We start from the raw sequence: 24,273 nt of genomic DNA, 5'->3' as shown, positions 1-24,273 counted from the left end.
GCCCAGCACTGCCCAGCACTGCCCAGCACAGCCCAGCACAGCCCAGCACTGCCCAGCCCAGCACAGCCCAGCACTGCCCAGCACAGCCCAGCAAAGCACTGCCCAGCACTGCCCAGCACTGCCCAGCCCAGCCCAGCCCAGCACAGCCCAGCCCAGCCCAGCCCAGCCCAGCACTGCCCAGCAAAGCACTGCCCAGCAAAGCACTGCCCAGCCCAGCCCAGCACTGCCCAGCACTGCCCAGCACTGCCCAGCACAGCCCAGCCCAGCACTGCCCAGCCCAGCCCAGCACTGCCCAGCACAGCCCAGCCCAGCACTGCCCAGCACTGCCCAGCACTGCCCAGCCCAGCACTGCCCAGCAAAGCACTGCCCAGCCCAGCACTGCCCAGCACTGCCCAGCAAAGCACTGCCCAGCCCAGCACTGCCCAGCACTGCTCAGCACTGCCCAGCACAGCCCAGTCCAGCACTGCCCAGCACTGCCCAGCACAGCCCAGTCCAGCACAGCACAGCCCAGTACAGCACTCAGTAATGCCTGAATCCTCTCCCAGCACACACTGCCCAGCACAGTCCTTGGCACATCCTCATCCCCTGGATGGGCCCTTCCCTTTGGCCACCTCCCCAGTCCCTCCTCTTCTCTCCTGAGCAGTGACCACAGAACCTGCTGTGGCCCAGGACAGGTGCAGACTCGCCTGGTGTGTGAACACACATCAAAAAAATTACCAAAAAGTCCCAGTTCCCCAGGATGGCAGGGTTGGAGGTGGCTTGGGACACTTCAGAAATGCCTAGACACACCTGATGCCTGTGCAGAGTAGAAATGGCTTGAGACAGAGGGAATGTGGCACATCCAAGAGACGCTCCCACCGGGAGGGAGAGGAAAGTGCAGAGGTTGGAATGTCTTTAATCCCCTGCATGTGCTCCAGGCACAGTTGCCTCCAGCAATAACAGCCCTTTGAGTGTGCTGGCTGAGTCACTTCAGCCTCCCAGGATGGGGACATTTTATCATGCACAGACCTGCACCTCTGAGGGCTGTGTGTCTGCTGAGACTCTCTTGTGCAAGGATCCTGGTGTGATGGGACCTGATCCCAACATTTTTCTGGTCGTTGAGACGTGGTCTCTGCCAAAAACCAATCCTCCTACTTCTGAAAATGAAACCCAGCCTGTAAGAAGCTGTGATTTATTGTGGTTCCAGTCAGACTGCTGTGGGTAGCAGGTGGTGTGTCCATGTCTGCCAGCATCTGCAGGGCCTGGTATCACCTGGACAGTGCCAAGCAAGGTGGCAGTGCTCCATCCACACTTGGGTTTGAATCCTTGCTGCTCTGAACAGTCTTTGTCATGTTCATCATTGTCCTCAGCTTGTCCAGAAGTTGGCTCATCAACCAGCACTGTCACAGAATCACAAAATGGTTTGGATTTGATCCAAGCTCAAAGCCCATCTCATTCCACCCCTGCCATGGGCAGGGACACCTTCCACTATCGCAGGTTGCTCTAAGCCCCAAACCTGGCCTGGGACACTGCCAGGGATCCAGGGGCAGCCACAGCTGCTCTGGGCACCTGTGCCAGGGCCCCCCCACCCTGAATAAATCCTAAGAAAATTAGACTCAGCCACTGAGCAGCCACATCAGCTAGAACAGGATTGCTCCATGGGCACAAGAATTTGACTAAGGTTGTCTCCAAGGTGCTGTGAAGCAGCACCTTGCTGTAGGAAAGCCAGTGAAATCCTGGGATTTTGTTGGAAGGCAGGAGCTGGTGGGGAGGCAAGAACAGACAGATGGAGACAGACAAAGGCTGAGGCCAGTGTGATCTCAGGGTTGCTGTTATCTTGTGGGCTGAGCTCCAGCTCCACAGACCATCAGTGCCTCAGCCAGCCACCCTGCAGCAGATCCTCCATCCCTGCTCCCAGCCTGGAAAGCAGCTCCCTGTCCTGGGCAGCCTGAGTGCAGGGTGGGGACAGTGTCTGCCCCAGGCTCTTAGGAAGGCAGGAGATGACAGATGACTGGTTTGCCCACTTGTTCCATCTTTTCAATGCTGTTGACATAAATGGTGCAGTGACCCCTTGAAGCAGAAAGTATCCAAGGATGTAAGGATATCTGCATCCTTGGAGATGGCTGGAGCCCAGTCTCCTGCTGTGGGTGCTCTCCTCAGGGAGCTGCAGCATTGTCTTCCCCTTGTCTTGCTTTGAAAGACAGGTGTCTGCTAAGGAAGGCAAGAGCCTCTTTTGAAATGGAAAATGTAAACCTCCTCCTTCCAAATTGTTATAATTTTGAAATTAAGTGGCTCTCAGACAAATAAATGGGAATAGGAATGACAGTTCTTTACTAGGAAAATTAAAATAGAAATGGAGTATTACCTAAAAAAAAAAAAAAAAAAAAAAAAAAGTAATATGTGTGGGTGGTTTAATGTGATTTGTGAGGATTGACTGCAGTGAGCAGGGGCTGATGGGGGTTGTCCTTGATACCAGACTGTAAGAGAAGCCATCCTGGGGCAGCCAGGGATAACTGCAATCTTCTCCTGCTAAAACCTGAGCTCCCTGTAAGAAAAGCTGGAGCTTTCCTGAGCTTGAGGCTGAATGAAGAATTTCTTGTTTAATACCAGGATGGCCCTGTCCCTAGAATATTATCAAGCTCTGTTTGGAATTGGTTTTTGGCCTCTCTGTGTCATGCTCTGATGATGAGTTATTGGATTCATTATGTGCAATGTGAAGAAGCACTGGTTCTTGTCCCAGTGCCTGAAACCTTCCCTCGCTGCCCTGCTGCTGTGACAAACAGCATTGTCCACCACTCCAGTGGTTTTCCAGGCCTCTGAAGCATCTTCCTTAAATATTGTTTGTCTGCACCAAAATGGCCTCATTTTGGAACCAGTCCATGCTGATGGTGGTCTGGAAAGTCTCTCAGTCTGTTTTACTGGTTGGAGAAGGGATTTGTAATAAATTCTAGGCAGCAGGATCCAGCAGAAGTGTGACAATGGGTTTTGCTACAGTACTGACTTCAGATCCTTCCAATGATCAACACTAAACACCAGGCTCACATTTCAGAGCCACTGAGATTCAATGTTTGCCCCACCAAAACCCTGAAAGCACTTTCTGAAGCCCCACTCTGTATCTCTTGTGTTCAGCTCTGCATCTTCTTGGGTTTTAACATGAATTGTTATTCCAGTTCACTGGGCTGCAGGACCCAAGGTTTTATCTCCCCAGCACACCTTGGCTGCAGAAACAAGTGCATGTGCAGGATCAGGAGCCCCAGAGGCTGTGCTGGTCCTCGTGGGACAGTTGCCCAGCTGGATGTCTGTGCTCTTTGGGCTGCCCTTCACCACTGGCAGTAAATTATGACAGGACTGGAAGCACCATTTCTTTTTTCATGCCATCTCCAATCACTCTTAGAAGGTTTTGTAAAGAGTAACCCCAGATATGTAAAACTTTCCTTTTTTAGGCACTTCCCCTGGCCCAGCCACCTTGCTGGGATGTGTCTGTTATCCAGGGAAGCGTGTCTAAGTGATGTCCCAGTTCAGGAAGGAACAAGGTTCAGGACATGTCCAGAGTCAAACCCAGCCTTTGCAGAGATGCTGAGATGATGACACCAGTAAACTCAGATGTGTGGTGCTCCAGTAGGTCAGTGAGAGGGGATTGTGTCTGAAACAGACCTTGGAGTGTGGTTCTCACTCTCTGTTCAGACACCCACCCCTGGGTGCACTGTCACCTTTGTCTCCTCCTTTCCCTTTGCCTGTGTAGGTGTCTCCATGTGCACAGCCCTTCTCCACTCACTCCCATCCCTGAGGGTCCTCCTGGGTCCTGCCTGCTCAGCCCCACAGCCCCGAGCACCTGCTCTCTCTGGAGTCTCTGATTTGGTTTTTCCACAGCTCCTGCTGCCAGTGGTGCCAAGGCTGCAAGGTCCTGAGCAAAGAGCTGTGAGCAGCCCCTCACCAGCTGTGCCTGCAGCTGCTGCACAGTGGGACAGGAAAGGTCCCAGGGGCTGGTTTCCATCCCCCTGGAGGAACCACTGACACCCACAGGCAAAGGATGCCTGGCTGCAGCATCACTGTGGGGCAGTCTGGCTCAGAGCACTGGTGTCAGTCTGGGCTGATACCCTCTGCAGGGCAGAGGCCCCTTTGTGCTGACATCCTCCTAGTGCATCCCCTGCAGCCCCAAACTCACCCCTTGGCCCTTCTGCTGCACATCCTGGGCTGCAGCTCACCTGCCCTGGCACCCAGCATGGTGCTTTCCAACCACTCCAGCTTTCCAGCAAGAAACAACTGAACAACTGAACAACTTCAGGAAGAAGCAGCAACATCCTCCATTTCGTGTCAGGCTGTTGTTGTTGGGTTTTTAACAAAGTTTTCTTTTTTCTAATTATAGGATGTTGCAGAACAATCAGCTGAGCCGCATCCCTGCAGAGGCACTGAGAGATCTTCCAAATCTGCAATCTCTGTAAGTCATTAAAAATCAATGCTGCGAGCTGCTCAGTCCCCTGGGGACCCCAGGCTTCCCAGCATTTGAGTCATTAGTTCCTTTGTCAAGGATGTTCTGTTCCTTCTTCCTTTTCTTTTCCAATTTATGCAAAGATGACTGTCACTTAGAGTGGAAGGGAGGGGAGGGCAGTTTTCAAGGAAGAAACACAGTCTTGGTAGAGGATGTTGAAATTACAGCTCCCCATGTGTGCATTGTGATGAAAAGGCCACCAGAGCCAATGCATATTTCAAGGAACATTGGAAAATATCCACCCAAAGAGTCTCTGTCCTCTGCACTGTGGGAAGGGACATGCCAGTGAGCCCAGAGGACACTGCCTGTCAAAGAGCAAGCTGGGCTGCTTCACCCAAGTGGAGGAGAATTGTGTCAGGGCAGAACTGCTTTAAAGACTTTTAGCAATTCAGCCCTGGGCAGAAGGTGTGATTGTGCTTTTCCTTTAAAGGAGCTGTATCCACAGCAGGTCTGTGCCCCTGAGCTCCCTCAAAACCACACAGCTCTGGAATTCTGCTGTTTTGCTGAGTATGGGCACAGTTGAGACTGGCACTGGGAGTGCCAGTGGGTTTAGGGAAGGTGTGTTGGGTGCAGGGAGCACAGCTGGAGCTTGTAAGAGCATTCTGAGTTGTGCTGAACCACTAAAAATCTGAGATTATCCTTTAATCCTTAACTTCAGTCCTAGTCTTACACAGTGCTTTTATCACAGAAATGTTAGCTGGGAGCAGTTTCTGGGAGTCTCCTGCTTGGAGCAGGACTATCCCAAATACTCAGGGGGGCAGTTGCAGCTTTGCCTGCCCAAGCACAGAGATTCCCCTCCTGCTGGCAGCCCGGGGCTGCTCTTCCTGGGGAAGAAGCTTTTTCTCAAGTCCTAAAACTCCTGGGAGGCAATTAGTGGCCATTTCTCTTTGTTTGATCACCTGGAGCCACCCTGAGGGCTTGGCTCCATCATCTTTGACTGTGAGTGTTTTCCTCTCAGCCCTTTCCATGCTAAGTGAAACCAGCCCTGCTCCTTCCACCTCTACCCTCGAGGCAAATGCCCTGGGAGACCCTGACTCAGCCACTGGCCTGTCTCATTCCTCTTCTTTCACTGGGCACCCCAAAACTGGGCACAGTTCTCCATGTGTGGCCCTCCCAGTACCCAGTAGGAGTTTCTGTAAATAATAATTTAAATATTCATTTGCAGTGGGGGTGTTGGTTGTGCAGGATGTGAAAGTTCCTTCTGCCAGAAGAGATTTGAAACTTTTGTTGTTGAAACATCATTGGCACATGGTTGTGGTTATTATTAAATTCTGTTGACATCACCACCAGTGCCAGAGTCAAGACCCTCCACTCCAGGGATTTTGAGATTAGGTGACTCCTCTTTCAAGGGTGCCACGACATGGAAGATCACTGCCCCAGGAGCACCCCTGCCCCCTCAGCCTGTCCTATGTCACCTCTCTGGGCACCCCATTCCAGTCCATAACAACCCTCTCAGTGAAGAAATTATTCTTGATGTCCAACCTGAACCTCCTCTGGCACAGCCTGAGGCCATTTCCTCTTGTCCTGTCAGATTTACACAGATGACTGATTAACATCCTTTTGGGGGGGCCCATTTGAGAATGGCAGAGTGAAAAATACAAAATATAAAGAGATGTGTATTGGGAGCAGCACAATTCCCTGCTGCAGATCTGTTACAGGTCGTCTCATTCCAGCCCCCTGCCATGGGCATTTGCACCAGCCCTTTGCTCCAGGTCCCATGGACACTTCTAGGGACTGGGCAGCCACAGCTGCTCTGGGCACCCTGTTCAGTGAGATGGAGAGTCCAGGAGGAGATTTCTGTAACAAAAGCCAAGGAGCAAAATATGAGGGTTTTTTTTTTTTTTTTTTTTCTGTAGGTCTCACATCAGTGAACCCACCCTACCCATCCCATTCTGTCTGTGCTCACTAGAGCTCAGGATAAAGCTGTAGGAGATCAGGCACATCCCCAGCTGTCACTTCTCCATGTGTGCCCCTGGGGCTGGGCTCTGCAGCTGGGGCATAGTCTTTGCTGGAAGCAAAAGTTTCAGAAGTGTTCCATGCAATGGAGAACTATTCCCTGTCAGAGATGGTTAAAGGAGAGGCAAGAATTGTTTCTCAGAAGGATCCTGAGCACAGATCTCCCCCAGCTGCAGTGAAACCTGCCCTCAGCACAGGGAGGACAGGAGGCAGCTGCTCCCCAGGATGGGTGTTCCAGGGTTATTCTCCAAGGCAGACCTGGTTTCTTTAAAGTGTGGAGGGCATGTGTAGACAAAGATGATGATTTGCACTTTCATATCACCACAGAATCATCAGGGTTCAAAGAGACCTTCAAGGTCACCTAATTCCAGCCATCAACCCAGTGCTACCATATTGACCCCCACACCATATCCCTGAGTGCCACATCCACCTCTTGAACACCTCCAGAGACAGTGACTCCACCACTTCCCTGGGCAGCTTATCCCAATGTCTGACCACTCTTTCAAAGAAAAAATAATTTCTAATGCCTAATCTGAATGTCCCCTGGAGCAGCTTAGGGGCATTTTCTCTTGTCCTATCACTGAGACACAGAAATGAGCCTGACCCACCCCACTATAACCTCCTTTCAGGCAGCTGTAGAGAGCAACTTTCTCCTCTTCTCCCAGCAGCTGCAGAGCAGAGACCCTTGTGCTGGGTGAAGTCCCCAGAAGCAGGCCTGGTGGCACAGCCCAGCGTGGCTGCAGGGCACAGCCCTGCTCAGGGTGCCTGGGAACATTTCTGAGCACACACAGGGTGTGCTGTGCCTGCACTGGGGCAAGCACGACCTGCAAATGTCCTGAGTCTCATCCTGTGTGTGCAGAGTCCTGCAGTTCTTCTCACTCATGTTCAGAGATGCTCTGCACCCAGCAGGACTGTGACTGAAGGGGAACACAGGGCTGAGATGCTCTGCTTGTTTTCTTCTGGTGCTGCTGTGGCTTCTGCAAATGTGGCTTCTCACCTCAGACCAGGAGACTCCATGCAGGTCTGCATTAGAGTGGTTTTTTCCCCTCTTTTTCAAATATCTGAGTCATTTTCCACAAGTTTATGAGACTCCTGTGTATCCACTGCCAAAAAAATTCACCAGCCTGGAACACCTATAGGTCACCCACAGCATGGTTTTCAAGAATTACCAGTCAGGCCATCTGAGTCCCAGTGTTTTGTGCTGCTCAGAGACTCTTTTTTCCATTCAGAAGGGGAAGTGGCTTTATGGCACATCATGACAGTCCACGAGTTGCCAGATTTGTATGGCACTTGGTGAAATATTAACTCCCTGTTTGCACGTTGGCAGCACATCCTAAGCAAGCAGGACAGCTGGGAAGGGGTGCAAATGGGAGCCAACAGAAGAGGGTGGAACCAGTAGCAGACAGAAAAGGATTGTGTGTTGGTTATTTTCTTGCTCTTTCAGGTATTTACATTTGGTGTCCGTGTTTGTCCTTCTGGGATCCAGGCAGGATTTGAAGGGAAAGTGTGTCTCCCTTAGGGGCAAACTGACCCAGGAGAGGAAAGGCAGGCTCCTCAATGCACAAGTCATTTCTCAGGATCACAACAGAAGCAGCAAAACTGAGTGAAGACTGAGAACAATTGTTTTCAGCTGTGTTCTATCAGAAGAACTTGCCAATCAGTTCAAGAGGTGACCAGGGAAATGGGACAGAAAGGGATGTCCAGCCCCTGTGGGACAGAGAGAGGCTGGCATTCACTGCCTGCACAGCTTAAAGTTAGATTTGAAATGTAGCTAAAACCGTGTCAATGAATCCCAGTTGTCTCCAAATGTGGCAGCTGCCTTGGCTTCTGGGCATTTGGAGAGGATGGGACAGGACACATCACCCAAGCTTTGGTGGCACTTGGTGGATTGCAGGGTCCCTTTGCAGCACTGCTGGGGGCCAAGCCTGGCATAGTGTAAGTGTGGACTTTGTGACACCTCAGTTCTCCTTTTTAATCTGGTCTTCTAGAGACAGATGTGGGCAGGACCCAGGTACAGAGAGCTCCTGCTCTTGGTACAGAGAGCAGCTGGGCCCTGTGTTCATGCTGCACAAGCCAGAGAAAGTCAAGGGGGTGCATGTGCAATGCAAAAGGGGCCCAGGCTTTCCCCTCTTCCTCCCTCTGATGAGCACCTGTTGTCAGGTAAGGAGCTTTCCCAAAGCTGCCAGCCCATGAACTCAGGTGTACAGAATTCCTCATGGCAGGTGTGGTGTCCCCCACAAAAGATATGCTGTGGAACCAGCACTGGGAGAACACTAATTTTAACTAATTTTAACTACTCTAAATGAGGCACACTGGCTCCCTGGGAGCCCAAGTTACTGAAATGGACAGACAACAAGCCAGAAAAAATGGTTCAGACAAGTTTCAGTGAGATGGCAGAGTCAGATTGTTCCCCTTTGGATCCTTTCTCTTGGATATTCCCTTGCCCTGTGTCATCCCCCCATATCTTTCCTAACCAAGGACGATGCAGTCCTGAGTTCTGGCAGGTAACATTTCAAACACACTAAGAGGGCTTTGTCCTGCAAACTCCCACACAGTGTTGTGGATACTGGCCAGACAGGAGGAGGACTCCATTCCTCCACCTGAACTCAGTGCCATTTGTAGGTCTAGGATGCCCATTGCCCATCACCCCACGTGCTGACACAAAGCTTGGCTGATCCAGGTTGGATCACTGGGTATCACCAACCACTGGCCACCAGGGACCTCCTGTGGTCTGCACCACCCCTCCTGACAGGGTTTGGCTTTCCCTAGCCAGAGGAGTCTGTAGTTCACTTCACCCAGTGTCAGCCAGCCTGAGGGGGCAAGCAGCAAACCCGTACAGATAGCTCCACATCAGACACCCCTGTGCTCACAGAAACCCTCACCAGGCTGAGGGGGCAAGCACCAAACCCACACAGATAGCTCCATCCACATCAGACACCCCTGTGCTCACAGAAACCCTCACCAGGCTGAGAGGGCAAGCACCAAACCCACACAGATAGCTCCATCCACATCAGACGCCCCTGTGCTCACAGAAACCCTCACCAGGCTGAGAGGGCAAGCACCAAACCCACACAGATAGCTCCATCCACATCAGACGCCCCTGTGCTCACAGAAACCCTCACCAGGTCCCCCAAAGCTGCCCTGTCAGCCCCAGGATGTGGAGGCACCACTGCCTGGAGCCCCAGCTGTCAGGAAGGACCCCTTGGCAGGTTTCTCTAGGTGAATACAGAGATGAATTTGGATTTCAAAGGAAAAGTCCAAGTTCTGGAGACTGAGCCTCCTACCAAGAATGAGGGAGCTGCTTCCCAGCAGGCTTGATTTATCTGGGCAGCCTGTTGGGAAGGCTGCTGGGAGGATTAGAAAGAACATGCACACCTGATGGCAACGCTCTGAGCTCTGCAGGGGCTGCCAGGATTACGTAATGCTGGATCCAGTTGTGATCCCTGGCAGAGGATCTGCCTGCCCGTGGTTGGAGGTGCACTAACAACATACCATGTGCATTCTGGAAGAGTCGTGTGTCAGTCTAATTAACGACTTTGTGGTTTGTGAGCACTTACCTGAAGCAGATGGGCACTGTGTCTGTTCCTCTGCCAGGCAGAAAGAGTCCAAGGTATTTCAAAGTGAGCAGGTGCTATAAATTATAATTACCAAGCTTGTCGAGGTAGAGAAAGCAGAGAGAAAAGAAACCCGGTGGATTAAGAGATCAAGAGAAACTCCTGGTTTTTCTTTTTCAAATGCCTATGGAAAGCCTTTTTGGGGAGTTTCTTGCAGATCAGCATTTTGGGAAGGTGCTCAGCATGTGTCTGGCTCTTCAGGGTGAGTGTTGTCTTTATCAGCCTGGTGGGGGAAGGGAAGAGCTCCAGGCAGAAGAGTCAAAGCCTCAAGATCCTGCACCATGAGGTGGAGCTCCCCTTGCCCCCTTTCCTCACTGCACTTTGGGTTTTCTCTCGTGTCCCTGGCAAGATGCTCCATCCTGCTGGCACATACTTGGGTGCAAGCCTTGTGCGTCACTCTGGTGTCTCTGGTGTCCCAAAGGATTGACTCTCTTGCTGTTGGGCTTGATGGCATTCAGGAGAACAACCTGTGCCTGTAACTGCTCCTCCCTGAGCATGTGTCAGTCCCCTGCAGCCAACCACACTCTGCTGCCTTGTGGCTAATGCACCAGTGCAGAGGTAGCCACTGTCAGTACCAGCCCAACAAGCCTCATTCCCTGCCATCCTGTCCTTGCTCTCCTTTTAGTTTCCCTTTCTCCATCACAGCCTTGCATCCCTCTGGAATATTTGCAGGATTCTTCTGCCATTCTGCCACAATCCTGCTGTTCCCAGCTGAAATCAGCCACAGTCTCCCTGAGGAACACTCTGGTCCCATCAGCACCATCCCCACCACTGGCACCTTCTCTTTTCTGACCCTTGCATGGCAGCAGTGCTGTCCTCTGCCCATTTGACCTTCACAAGCTGAGGGGATGAGGAGAAGCTGTGCCACAGAGATTGTTATTAAAAATACTAAAATCATTTTCCTGTTTGCTAACAGTGTAATTTCCTGTTATATTCTGATTCACTCCAGCTGTACTTGACCCATAATCAGTAAGTGCTAAATCAGCCTGACATGTAACTCCCTGCATACAGGTTAATTGTACCTCTAACTAAAGCAATCCCCTTCCTCCATCCCATTACTTTGCCACCATTTGGACTCCTGTGGAAATACAACAAACACTACTTCATCCCCTGTCCCTTAAGGCAGGTAATTATTTTCATACATATGGCCAGAGATTAAAATGCAAAAAATGTCTTATAGCAATTTGAGAACATGTGGACTTTGATGTAGACAAAGGAGGAAGGCTCTTCCCACCAGATCAGATTCTCACAAGCATATAAATTCTTATGGCAGAAGGAAGAAAAAAAAATTCCTTTGGAATCAACATGGCCTGAAGAGCTCAGTCAGTTCATTCCTCATTTCACTTCTTTGATCTCTTTGAGATTTGACAGTTTGCTGTTCACAGCAATATTCTTCTCTGCAACTCACACGTGATGCTGTGAGGTTTTGGGAAGGTGTTGTTTCCACTGGTTTTTTTAGAGGATAAAATCCATCAAAACCAGATACCTATGAAGTCAATAACTCAATACAAATAGCAGTGAGTCACAGGCTGTTGGCACAGGAACTGTCTTGTGGCAAGACCACCTCAGCTCTGATTCACAGAGTCTTTCTGGAGCTCAGGGAGAAGGAGGCCACAGAAGAGCAGTGAGGTGGCTCTGATGGGGAGAAGGACTGAAGCAAAGTGACTGCAGGTGTTTCCCTGTTGGGAATGAGGAAATAGGAACTTTATAAATACGAGTGTTTAGCAAAAGATTTTGAAACCATAAGTGAAATAGAAATTATAGCAGTTTTTGACTCTGGGGCTGAAACAACCATGTGAAAGTTTAAAGCCCCTTTCCTTTGTTTAGGTAATGCCAAATGCCACAAATACCAAGAGCCAGCTGACATCCTGTTCCAAGTATGGCAGGAAAGGTTTAGAGATAAGGTTTATAAATAAGAAAGAAATAAAATATGGTAATATAGTCATTCCTATAGGTTGCATGCAAATAGTAGAAAATGTGTATCTTGTAGTAGATTGGTTAGTGGAAATTAGAATATTTAACATAGAAGAAGATGTATTGTAAATGGGAAATCACTCTCTTATCCTCTCTTATCCTCTCTTGCTCTCTTATTCTCTATTCTTCTCTCACTCTTATTCTCTCTTACTCTCTCTCCCTCTCATGCTTCTCTCTCTGTCCTGCTCTGAGTGGTGGCTGGCAGCTCTTAGCAGGACCCCATACCCACACCTAACAATAAATTACAAACTTCAAGACCAGAATATAGAGAGCTCCTGTGTCTGTCCTGATGACATCCCCCTGACAATAACTCCCACATTTCCCTGGTGTTTGCTGCTGCTAGCACACAGGACCTTGCATTTCCCCTCTCATGGACACATCTGCAGCAGAAAGCATTCCTGCAGCAGGAAAAGGAGCCCAGGGTGTGTCACAGCATCAGCAGCATGCTGTCCTTCCACTTGAGAGAGCACAGGCTGCTCAAAACCTTCCACCTCTGAAATCCCCTTTTCCCTGAGGCCCCTCTTCCCAGCAGCCAGCTCTGGACAGCAGCACAACCCAGTCAGTGGAGTTGTGTCCCCACTCCTGTTTTCAGAACTCTGATCCCCATTTTGGCACTCCAGCCTTTAGCAGTATTTCTACAAAGGAGATAGTCTGGGCAGACATTTACCACATTCAAGTGAACACTGCAGGCAGATGTGCCACACATCTGGATGTACTGAAGTTAGTTTTCAGGCACTGCTGGTGTTCCTCATATGGAAGCAGGAGCCTCCCTGGCTGCACTGCCATGGTCCTTCCTCCCAGGTGTGGCTTGCACAGTCTGGGAGTCACCTGGAAATGGCCCCTGTGGCTTGTGCTGTTGAGCCAGTGCACAGACAAAGAAGAGTTGCTACAATTTTATTCAGGTGGGCTGGTGTCTCTGGAAGGGATTGATGTCTTCTCCTGAGGCCACTTCTCATCATTTGGTTCATCAATCATAAAGCAAATTCAGAGGAGTTAGTGTTTTTTGGCACAGACTTTGGATAGATGATATTTTTGTGGTCCTGTGTACCATGGGCTGTCATCCCACCTGCCATGCCCTAGCCCTTCCCTCCACCCAGTCTGAGCTGCCACTGGAGATCTGTGTTTGTCACCAAGACTGGCAACAACAGCTTAGCATGATCAGACCAGGTTTGAGGAGAAAAAGGTGCATTAGAATACAACAGCAGTTCAACATTCTGACTGTGGACTCATTCCTCTGTTTTATGCATGGGATCCAAATCCCAGGTCTGGGTTCAAGAGTGTCCCTGTGCATGGCTGGACCTCATTTGCTATTCCAGCATCTTTCTTTGTCATTCAGCTCATCTCCCCCTGTTGTTTAGAGTGTGGTGCCCAGTACCTCTGAGAACCATTTTTACTGCAATGAAGAACAGCAATGTATTTCCAAAAGCCATTGTTAAATCCACTTGGCAGAACATGCATCACTATCTTTTATTGGGGCAAAACCTGTGTTTTGGTCACTTTTGCTCTTGCTAGGACCCAAGAGCAGCTTCCCTGCAGCCCACAGGTAACAGGGGGGATCAGCCACGCTGGTGCTGGGCACAGCTACAAAGAAGTCTGAGTTTGTAGTTGGGATGTTGAGTGCCTGGGACCTGGGGTCTGGTGTCTTTGTGCCTCTTTGTCACTTTTTTGGGGTGCTGGATGCTTCCCTCATGGTGTAGGATCCTAAAATACTGCCAGGAAGGAGATCAGGCTGTTCTGAGTCACAACAATTTTCCTTCACCTTGGATCAGTCTCTGCTGTGCCCACGTCTCCCTCAGGCAGACCAGGTGGGTTTGTCTCCTCTGACCCTGGCTGTGTAGATATTACCTCACCCCAGCAGCAGTGGAAAATGATCAGCATCTGCAGAGGGTGAATCACCTCTGTTATCTCAGAGCCCTCTCTGGAGGATGAGACACTCTCTGGAGCAATCTGCCTTTCTCTTCTGGCTATAGAAATCTTATACCTGCTTTCAAGTTCTGTGTGAGTAAAACTGTGTGAGATGTGGTTTTCCTACACTTGGAAGGCAAAAGTAAAATGTCCCTGTCCCCACCCCTCACTTTTATCCAGCAAAATCAGCCCTCCAAGCTGGCACACCCCATCAGAGAAGGGGTCCCAAAGCAGAGCTGAGCATCTCTGCTCCACACAGCCCCAGCACACATTTGTGTAGCCCTCAGGGAAATCTCTCAGAGGAGACTGTCTTGCCCAAAAACACAAATGCAAGGAGCAGCTCACCCTCTAAGCAGGGAGGAATTTCTCTACACTCCAGAGCTGAAGGGATTTGAATTTGCTACCACTGTTCTGGGAGCAAGTCAGAAAGGAGGCATGGCTACATCACAGACATGGATTTTTTCCTGTCAGTAGGAGGAACTCAGCTGGTCAGAGTAGAGCCTTTTCTGTTAAGCAGTAAAAAACCATGAAATGCAGTGTGGTTATCCCAGTACAATGGTCTCAATGGCATTTTTGAGAGGAAGATTTAATGACCACACACAAGCTGTTGAATGTGTCATCCTCAAGGAGCAGTTCACTTTAGCAGTGCCACAACAAATCCTTGCTGCATTTGTTTTTAATTCATTTCTTGCTGTTTTTTCAGCAATGAGTTGCTGTGAAGTTTATGTAAAGGCAATATCCATGTATTTCATGCTTGTAAGTGTCAGTGCTGTGAAGGATCCCAGGATTCATCTCCCAGGAAGACAAGAGTGCTGTGTGGTTTACCAAGCTAAAAGTTCAGCAAACTTCAGTCAAGAACTGGAAAATAATACAGAAAAATAGGTGTCATGAATTGGTATCTCCTCCAAGGATGGTGTGTGTGATACAAGACAGAGAAACTGCCCCAGCTGCATCAGATGCCTCATCTGTGCTCACAGTGTGTAAAAAAGTAGCAGCCTCCTCTCTTTTGAAATCCTTTCCTGGAATGTGCAGGTGTCATCCAGGTCCCAGTGACCTTGAGCTGAGCCAGCACATCCATGATGTCAGCTCCTCTCTCTCAACTTCACTTTCTAATTTCTCCATTCATTGAGCTGAGAGTTGGCAGCATTGGCAGGGGGTGATGGTGAGGGGCTCCCAGCACCTCCAGCATTCCCCGTGTGCTGCCAGTGAAGAGGTCACAGCACAGGTGGGTGTCTGGAGTTGTGCTTGTCCAGCTGCTTGCCAGGGCTGTCCCTGCCTGGCTGTACCCACCAGGTTCTGTAGTCACCTCCAGCCTTCTCTGCATTGCCTGTGGCAATCCAGGGCCCCTGCTGGTCACATATTCCCCCAGATTGTTTCCACCTTTCAATAAGCAGAGGTCCCTCAGAAGAGAGTCTGACAAGCACTGAAACTTGTCTGCACCTTCACACGCTCAGGCTGTAAGAGCTCAGGAACAGGCAGTGCTGCCTTGGCTGCCCTCCCTGTGTGTCCTGGGCACGTTGTGAGCACTGAAGAAATAATGATCATAGCTCACATCCACATCCTGCCTCATAAAGTCATGAAGAAATTCCAATGTGTTTCCATTGACCTTTGGCATGGCACAGCCCATGAAATGTCATGAACCTTAACTCACCCCCTCACCCAGATGAGCACCCAGAGCACACTGAGTGTCCCTGGTGAAGGCTCAGTAGAAATGACAGCCAGCAGTTGTTCCCTACAACAGACACACCAGTGCCAAAGGAGGATGGGTCCCAGGTTCAGGCATTTTGGTGTGTAAGCTGACTCCTGGTGAGCCACAGAGAAGCTTCAGGTAAACTGCAGATAGGGAGATGAACAAGGAATGGACATATTTACATTGAAAATATCTATGATAGAATCACAGAATTGTTTGTGTATAAAGATATTTTAAGGCTCAACTTCTTCCACCCTCTGCCATGGGCAGGGTCACCTTCCACTGTCCCAGGCTGCTCCCAGCCCCATCCTGGCCTTGGACACTGCCAGGGATGGGGCAGCCACAGCTGCTCTGGGCACCTGTGCCAGGGCCTCTCCACCCTCACAAGAATTCTTTCCCAATATCCCATCCAGCCCTGCCCTCTGGCAGTGGATGCCATTCTCCCTTATCCTGCCATGCCATCCCTTGCCCAAGTCCCTCTCCAGCTCTCCTGGAGCCCCTTTAGGCTCTGGAAGGGGCTCTGAGCTCTCCCTGGAGCCTTTTCCTCTCCAGCTGAGCACCCCCAGCTCCCCCAGCCTCCTCCAGAGCAGAGGGGCTCCAGCTCTCAGAGCATCTCCATGGGCTCCTCTGGACCCACACAAACATCCCTGTGTTTCTCTGCACTCCAGTGCCCCTAGATCTGTTCAGAGCCCCTCTCCCCACAACACAGCATGTCCTGTTCCTGCTGTCCCAAGGGCTGCTCTCCCTTCTCTTTTCCAGCTGCTTGACAAGCACCACAATTCCCAGCAGAAACGCAGCCCCAGTGCCTGGTGAGCCCTTGAGCTCCTCTGCTCAGCCTCCAGCTGCTCCCTGCACCTTCTGCATCTCCCTGAGGCTGCCACCATGGTCAAGGGGGCAGTGCCAGGGCCCAGGGAGAGGCTGGTGGGGGAGCTGGCACAGCTGCCCAGCTTTCAGCAGTTTCTGTAGCTGCACAGAGATTTTGGCAATCCTTCTGGTACCGTTCTGACCTGAGGGGTTTTGGAGGTGTTTGCAACTGGGGATAACAAAGCCCTCTTGTCTACACCAAAGGCACTTTGTGTGGAGTCTAGGTATTGCTCTGATTTCATTTCCTGAGCATCCCTCATGGAGAGCTTCCCACAGAAACATGCCCCATTGAGTCAGGAGTGAAGACTCATTGCAGTCCAAACAGAGCCCTGCAAACTTTCTCACCAGGCCCTGTTCCACAGCCAACTGCAAACATGTTTGTGTCTTGAACCTCCATTCACTGCCTGGGATGGTTTTCACAAGTTTCCAGCTGGAAATGGAGCCAGGCAGCACATTGAGTCTTGCTTGAGGGCTGTGAGCCTTTCTGGGGCACGGCAGAGATCCCAGGGGTGGGAGCTGGCCTAGCAGGCAATAGTGTGTCATTCACAGAATCACTGAATGCTTTGGGTTGAATGTGACCTTTAAAGGTCATCTAGTCCCATCCCTGCAATGAGCAGGGACATCTTCAACTACACCAGGCTGCCCAGAGCCCCATCCAGCCCTGAATGTTTCCAGGGAAGGGACATCCACCACTTTCTGAGCAGACTGTATTAGAGTCTCACCATCTTACTGCAAAAAATTTCTTCTTTGTATCTAGTCTGAATCTCCCCTCTTTTCGTTTAAAACCATCACCCCTTGTCCTGTTGTTACAGACCCTACTACATAGTCTGTCCCCATCTTTCTCATAGTCCCCTTCAGGCACAGGAAGGAACTGTGAGGTCTCCCCAGAGCCTTCTCTTGTCCAGGCTGAGCAGCCGAGCTCTCCCAGCCTGACTCCAGAGCAGGAGGGCTCCAGCCTCAACACAGCCTCCTCTGGGCCCACCCAACAGCTCCATTCTCCCACCAAACCTCCAGGACATGATGGCAGCAAAGCCAGACCAGGCATGCAGAAATGTAACCCAGTTTTCCCTTTCCAGGTGGGTGCTGCAGTCCCTGGCTGCCTTTGTCCTACCCCAGTGGGTGCCAGTGATGGAAGAACCTGCTCCTGCCCTGGGTTCTTTGGGCAGGCTCAGGACCCAGATCCCCCAGAGCAAGGGCTGGGCAGGGCACAGAGAGCAGCACGAGTGCAGGGAGGGGCAGGGTGGCAGGGGGACAGGGGCAGGGTGACCCCAGCTGTCCTCCCTGCCTGTTCCTTCAGCTCCTTGCACAGCAATTCCCCAGAGCTCAGCAGCCAGGTACTGACTCAGCCTGGGAGCTCTGCCTGAGAAAGAAGCTGAGGTGTTGGCCCCAGTCATTAGTAAGTTATTGGAGAAGTTGAGCTGCAGTGACATCATCTCCTTCTTATGTTACTACAAGGAACTTAGATCCTATTATGGGAGAGGAGGTAACTCAATCGAGCCTTTCAAGATAAACTCAGACAGGAAGAGAGACACGATTGCCTGAAGGCACCAATTAGACATTTCTGGTGAGCTCAGCTCTGTTCAGCTGACACACGTGTAGGCTGGGGCCAGGAGACAGCAGCTCCTCTGCCACTGTGGGGCTGGGAAGGATGAAGAACACAGCAACACCACTCCTCTCCCAAGCAGCAGAAGAGAGATTTATTGAAAAGCTGTGGCATTTATATAAGGGAGATCATAAAAAAACAAAATAGAAAAGACTCATTGGTCAAAGAAGGCAACACCTCTTTGAGAACATGCTCTCTGCAAAATATCACAGGACACTCACATGGCTCAGTGTAACACCAGGGATCTGTTTCTCTCTACCTTCCCTTGTTTTGTCTCTTAGAAAGATTCCCAGGCTGGGAAAGATCCAGGCTGGAGCTGAAAAAAGTCAACAGCCTGGGAATAACCAGATCAGGTTCCCCTGAGCCTTCAGCAGTGTCCACACTCCTTTGGGTGAGCAACCAGCACTGGCTCAGTGCTGCTGGCTCAGCCCTCACACCCTCACTGGCCACAGCTCTCCCTGCAGAATCTCCTTTCTTTATGTCCCGTGCTCTGCTGTGGACAGAGAGCCACAGAGGAGCACCCTGGTCTGCAGAGATCAGCCCAGCCCTGCACCACTCAGTGCTGCACATGATCCTCAGTGGCAAGTCACCTCCAGCTCATCAAGGGAGATAACAGCAAATAATTGCAAAGAATCCTGTGAGGATGGGCTGCAGCTGCAGGTCCCAGTGCCCTGGGATGACTGTGCTGGGGGGACACCCCAGTCAGTGCTGCAGGCCAGTTACTGCTCATGAGTGCTTGAGACATGCAGACAGACAGCTCTTATTGGCTCTGGTGTGTGTGAGGAAGGAAAAAACAGCAGCAAAATATGGGATATCTCCTGACAGTGTGGTACTGAGCATTTCTGTTGGTTTCCAGGCTGCAGCTCCCCCTGCAAATGCTTCACAGCCAGGAGGAAATGGTAATATGGGTAAATTTGTTTCTGCCAGTCATAGGCTGAGGTTTGCACCACATGTGTTAGGGCACAGAGAGACTGGTTCTAGTTATCCCCTGGTTATTTTGGTTATTCTGCCAGTTGTGTTACCAACAGCTTGGAAATGCACTTGTACATCCTCTGCAACACTCTGGAAGCATTTCTTGGGAAAAGACAGTTCTTAGAAACCGCTGGGTGTGTGACACAGAAAACACATGAATTCAGATTGCAGCTCAGGATTAACACAAACCTCACTGCACTGAGGGCTGCACATACCCCAGCCCTGGCCAGACCTCCCCAGTGCCTGCACTGGTGGCATCCTCTTGTCTTCTGCTCATTGGAAAGGAGGAATCTCCCACTCTTGACCTTTTCTCCTTAGAAAAGGAGTTCCCTATTTGCCTGGTTCCTTCTGGAAGTGTTCCTGATCCCACCATTCTCTCTGGACTGCTCCTGGCAAGAAGGCAGTTGATTTCTCCCCAAGCATTTGTCAAACACAAACAGCATTCAGAGCAGTGGAGGGACTCTTCCAAAGCACATTCCCTGGAACTCAGTATGAAGCTGATCTGAAAATGTCCTGCCCAAGGAAACACTTCTCTCTGCCATCCCACACAGGTTCTTCTGCCTCCCCAGAGCTGTCACCCCACAGCAGCAGCAAAGGAAGCAGCTGGCAGGCTCAGGCACACTCACATTTGGTGCTGAGCTGCTCCTCTCACCATGGCTCTGCACAAATGTGCTGAGGGAAAAAGAATCAGTCAACTTGGGATGTTCTTCCAGGCAGCTCCATCTCTCACTACACCTGTAGTCCCTAAAAGGGGAATGGAGTAAAATCTGAGGTGACTGCAGGCACTTTTAGGATTTTTGTGTCAGTGTCATGTTGAAGTCCTATAAACACCCTGTAACTCTCAGCAGCAGATGCAGCTCTAAAGCCAGAAGCTGAGACTTTCAGCAGCTGCTGGTTTTCATAAGCTGTTGTTCTTGGATGTCCCACTTCAAATCACCTCCTTCTGCATGCAACAGACATGCAAGGCTCTGCAGAGCCCTGGAAACCCATCCATGCTGACATCTGGAGTCACTGTGTGTGATCCTCTCTCCAGAGCCACAGCAGTGCCTGGCAGCAGGAGTGGGATGAGCCCTGTCCTGAGGATCCAGCAGGAAGAGGCGTCTTCCTCTGCAAGCCAGCAAAGGGTTAAAGCTTGCAAGGAAAACCAACCAAGTGATTTGGTGAAATAAAGATTAAAACATCCCCATGGAAGGTGAGGAGCCAGCCCCAGCCTGTGCTGTCTCATTTACCCACTAATCAGCCCAATTACCTCAGGTATAAATCATAACATAAAACACTTACGGAGCCAGAGTCACACACTGAAGAAAGGAGAGAACTGCTGGGTTGGTTTTTGTTTAGTATAATTGATATAATTACTAACAACTCTGTGCCAAGAACTTCAGCTTTTCTGCTTCCAGAAGAGAGTAGAGAGCTGTCTGAAAGCCATAGCAATTAGCCATCCCCACATGCACAGCTTTTATTAGAAAGAATGCACATCTATTCCAGAAAGAGCCAGCAGCTCCCTGAGGAGCAGTTAGGATCCCTTGGTGCCAGGAATGCAGCTGTCCCTGCCCATGCTCCCCATCCCCTCCTCAGTGCTGCAGTGGCACACAAGGAGTCTTGCTCATCGTTCCTAACCTGAAATGCCTTCACCTGGGCACCTCCTTGTTCCTAATTTGAATTTACCTGGCTCCAGATAGGTGCAGCTTGCTGTGCTGTGGTTCAAGCAGGTTGCTGAATCTGAGACTTCCCAGGTCCAGCTCATTGTAACCAGCAGAAGGTCTTGCTTTTGCTCCACTGAGGAATCTCTGAGCTCCACAGTCTGGAGCAGACTGACAGTAATGACACCAACACCTCCCCAGAACACCACCCCAGAGCTCTCCATGGACAGCTGCCCATTCCACTGGCCAGGAGGTCAGAGGCAGAGCTGAGGAGCAGCAGGGCTGGGCTCATCTGAGTGCCCCTCACTGGCTGTGGAGATGCAGAGCTGTGGACACACACGTGCCCACAGCCAGAAGCCATCCAGGAGTGATAACTAATTCCTTGGCTGGATCCACGTTCCTGCTCATGTCCTCTCCACAGGAATCCACAAAGACAGTCCAAGTACCCCAAAAACCTCCCCAAGGAGCTGTGCTGCACTTCTCATGGCTATGGACATCCCTAGGGGGGAAAGGGCCTTTCCTGAGTGTTCCTAAACAGCCACAGAGCAAATCCAGCAGCATTAATGAAGAATTAATAACAATTTAAACTCCTGAAACTTTGTGAGTCATGTCTCAAGCTTCACCCTCAGTTCATGAGCAAAGTGGGATGTAAAGCTGGACAGCATGGGCTCCACTCCCTGTCCCTATTCCTGTCCCTATTCCTGTCCCTGTCCCTATTCTTGTCCCTATTCCTGTCCCTGACCCTATTCCTGTCCCTGTCATTGTCCCTGTCCCTGTCCCTGTCCCTGTCCCTGTCCCTACTCCTGTCCCTATTCCTGTCCCTGTCCCTATTCTCGTCCCTATTCCTGTCCCTGTCCCTATTCTTGTCCCTCTTCCTGTCCCTGTCCCTATTCCTGTCCCTATTCCTGTCCCTGTCCCTGTCCCTGCCCCTGTCCCTGTCCCTGTCCCTGTCCCAGCTCAGCCTGGCATACCAGCCCTCAGCTCTGCTTTAGCATCTCCACTTCTGAAAGCTTTGTTTGGGTTTGAGAAATTGTAACTATTCTCATGGGTATTTTCACTGTCTGGTCTTTATTAATTAAACTTGAAACCAAGCACTCACTTTAAAACATATTTCAGTGAACTTATAGGGATTTGGATGAAAGAACATCTCTGGGAAAAGGAAGAAATGCTGCTTTTTTTAAACATTTAATGATGCCAAAACCTAACAGAATTCTTGTCCTGAGGATGGGAAGAAAAAAAAAAAAAAAGCAGCAAAGATTAACATTTTGTGCAGAAGTTTTACTTTTGCTCAAAAAAAGTTCCTGTTTTCATGAAATTTTCAAACAGCATCCTTTGCCTTACTCTGAGCTGCTGCAGTGTTTGCTTTTTTGGTCTTTATTCTTTGGAGTTGTTGTCTCAGGAAGATGAATTATGTTATTCTGTGATTTGTTTGTAGTTTGGGAGGCAGTAAGTAAATTGGGGCAGAACTTGCCATGCCCACTCTCTCAACAGGAAAAATCAAAATCCATTGTCTTATGCTGGCCCAAAGACACAAAACCTGTGGGAATGGAGCTTTGGGTGTGATGTGCTTTTGTGATCCTCTCAACTCAAAAAATGCACCTTTGCAGCAATGCAAGATATTGCAATTTGGGGAAATTGAATCACAGAATCAGAATTACAGAAGAGTTTGGGCTGAAGGGATCTCAAAGTCCACGTTCCATCCTGCCATGGACAGGGACACCTTCCACAGCCCAGCAGAAGCCCCAACCAGCCTGGCCTGGGACACTTGCAGGGATCCAGGGGCAGCCACAGCTGCTCTGGGAACCTGTGCCAGGGCCTGCCCACCCTCTGAGGTGCTGGCAAAATGGGAGTAATGGAGCAGGAATGGAACCCACCCTGGGTTATCATTCTGGTCTAAGGTGATGCTCTACCAGAGCTTGTATTCTGCTTTCCAAGGACATTTTTCTGAAGGAGATCTCAGCGAGGTTTGACTGCACTTCTTAACCAAAATCTCAGATTTGTCCATCCAGGTCAGGCCAGCCAGAACAGGAAATGCTTCTTTCTGTGATGTAGAGAAGGTCTGTTTGCCAGGAATATCTGAGAATTTGACCCAGGAAATACCTCCCACAGCCCCTTGCAGAGAGCAAGGCTTGCACCCAGCCCCTTCCCTGCTGCCATTTGGGGTGTTTGGTCTCCTCCTCCTGCAGTTATGGCAGTGGTTTGTGAATTAAGAAATGCTGGTACTCTTTGAAGAAGGGTCGTGCCTGGGGGTGTCTGTGGGTTTGCTCTAGTGTTCAACTTTTATCAAAAATATTACTTCATATAGTCAAGATACTAATTTCTTTACCACATTCCTTTCTGGAGGATCATTGATTTGAGGGCTTGGCCATGACAGCTCTGTTAACTTCCTTCTCTCATGCTTTGATAAGAGACAAAGTGCTTCCTCTTTGCAATTTGCATTCAGAGATCCCTGCCTTAGATAGCTTGGAAAAATAAAATAAGCTCTGTTGGCTGTGGATGGAAATTAAAATTTTATATAATTGGTTCCTGGTATTTCATCCAAATCTGAAGTATTTTCCTCTCATAATTTGGTTTCAAAATCTACAGATAACACATTGTATCCTGCTCACCATCATTGCAATAAAAGATCTTTAGAGAGATGATTCCCAAACCTAAGTTTTAAACTTTTTGCTATAATAACCTTAATTATTTTGGCTTGTCATTCTATTTTGAAACAACAAAACAAGTGTTCAAATTAAAATTTCTCACCAAATTAAAACTCAAATCCAACAACCTTAAGCATTCCATGATGGTTAAAAAGAAGCAATTGGCAAATGAAGGGGGAGGACAGGCACAAAGGTGTGAGAGCAGGAGGGGACAAGGGACACAGGGTCTGACTGCAGGGCTGTGACACTGAGCAGGGCTGTGACACTGAGCAGGGCTGTGACAGCCAGGCCGTGACACCCAGCAAGTCTGTGACACCTAGCAGGGCTGTGGCACTGAGCTCGGCTGTGACACCCGAGCTGTGACACCGAGCCCGGCTGTGACACTGAGCCCGGCTGTGACACTGAGCAGGGCTGTGACACCGAGCCCGGCTGTGACACTGAGCCCGGCTGTCACACCGAGCAGGGTTGAGACACTGAGCCCGGCTGTGACACTGAGCCCGGCTGTGACACTGAGCTCGGCTGTGACACTGAGCTCGGCTGAGACACTGAGCTCGGCTGTGACACTGAGCGCGGCTGTGACACTGAGCAGGGCTGAGACACTGAGCAGAGCTGTGACACTGAGCAGGGCTGTGACACTGAGCCCGGCTGTGACACTGAGCAGGGCTGAGACACTGAGCCCGGCTGTGACACTGAGCAGGGCTGTGACACTGAGCAGGGCTGAGACACTGAGCCCGGCTGTGAGACTGAGCAGGGCTGTGACACTGAGCCTGGCTGTGACACTGAGCTCGGCTGTGACACTGAGCTCGGCTGAGACACTGAGCTCGGCTGTGACACTGAGCGCGGCTGTGACACTGAGCAGGGCTGAGACACTGAGCAGAGCTGTGACACTGAGCAGGGCTGTGACACTGAGCCCGGCTGTGACACTGAGCCCGGCTGTGACAC

General features: G+C 50.3%; 1 protein-coding gene across 2 annotated transcripts in view; it reads left to right on the top strand.

Annotated features, from left to right (window-relative positions):
* Positions 1–24,273, top strand: part of LGR6 (leucine rich repeat containing G protein-coupled receptor 6) — a 145,441-nt gene that overhangs the window by 68,745 nt on the left and 52,423 nt on the right. For both annotated transcript variants that reach the window (XM_079327120.1, XM_079327119.1), the window contains exon 4: positions 4,346–4,417. In XM_079327120.1, the coding sequence (XP_079183246.1) occupies positions 4,346–4,417 (72 nt within the window). The remainder of the gene's footprint in view (positions 1–4,345; positions 4,418–24,273) is intronic.

Source organism: Erithacus rubecula (assembly GCF_903797595.1).
Source record: "Erithacus rubecula genome assembly, chromosome: 26".
NCBI classification, from domain to species: Eukaryota; Metazoa; Chordata; class Aves; order Passeriformes; family Muscicapidae; genus Erithacus; species Erithacus rubecula.
Note: the sequence above shows the minus strand (reverse complement) of the source record. Positions and strands in the feature narration are given on the sequence as shown.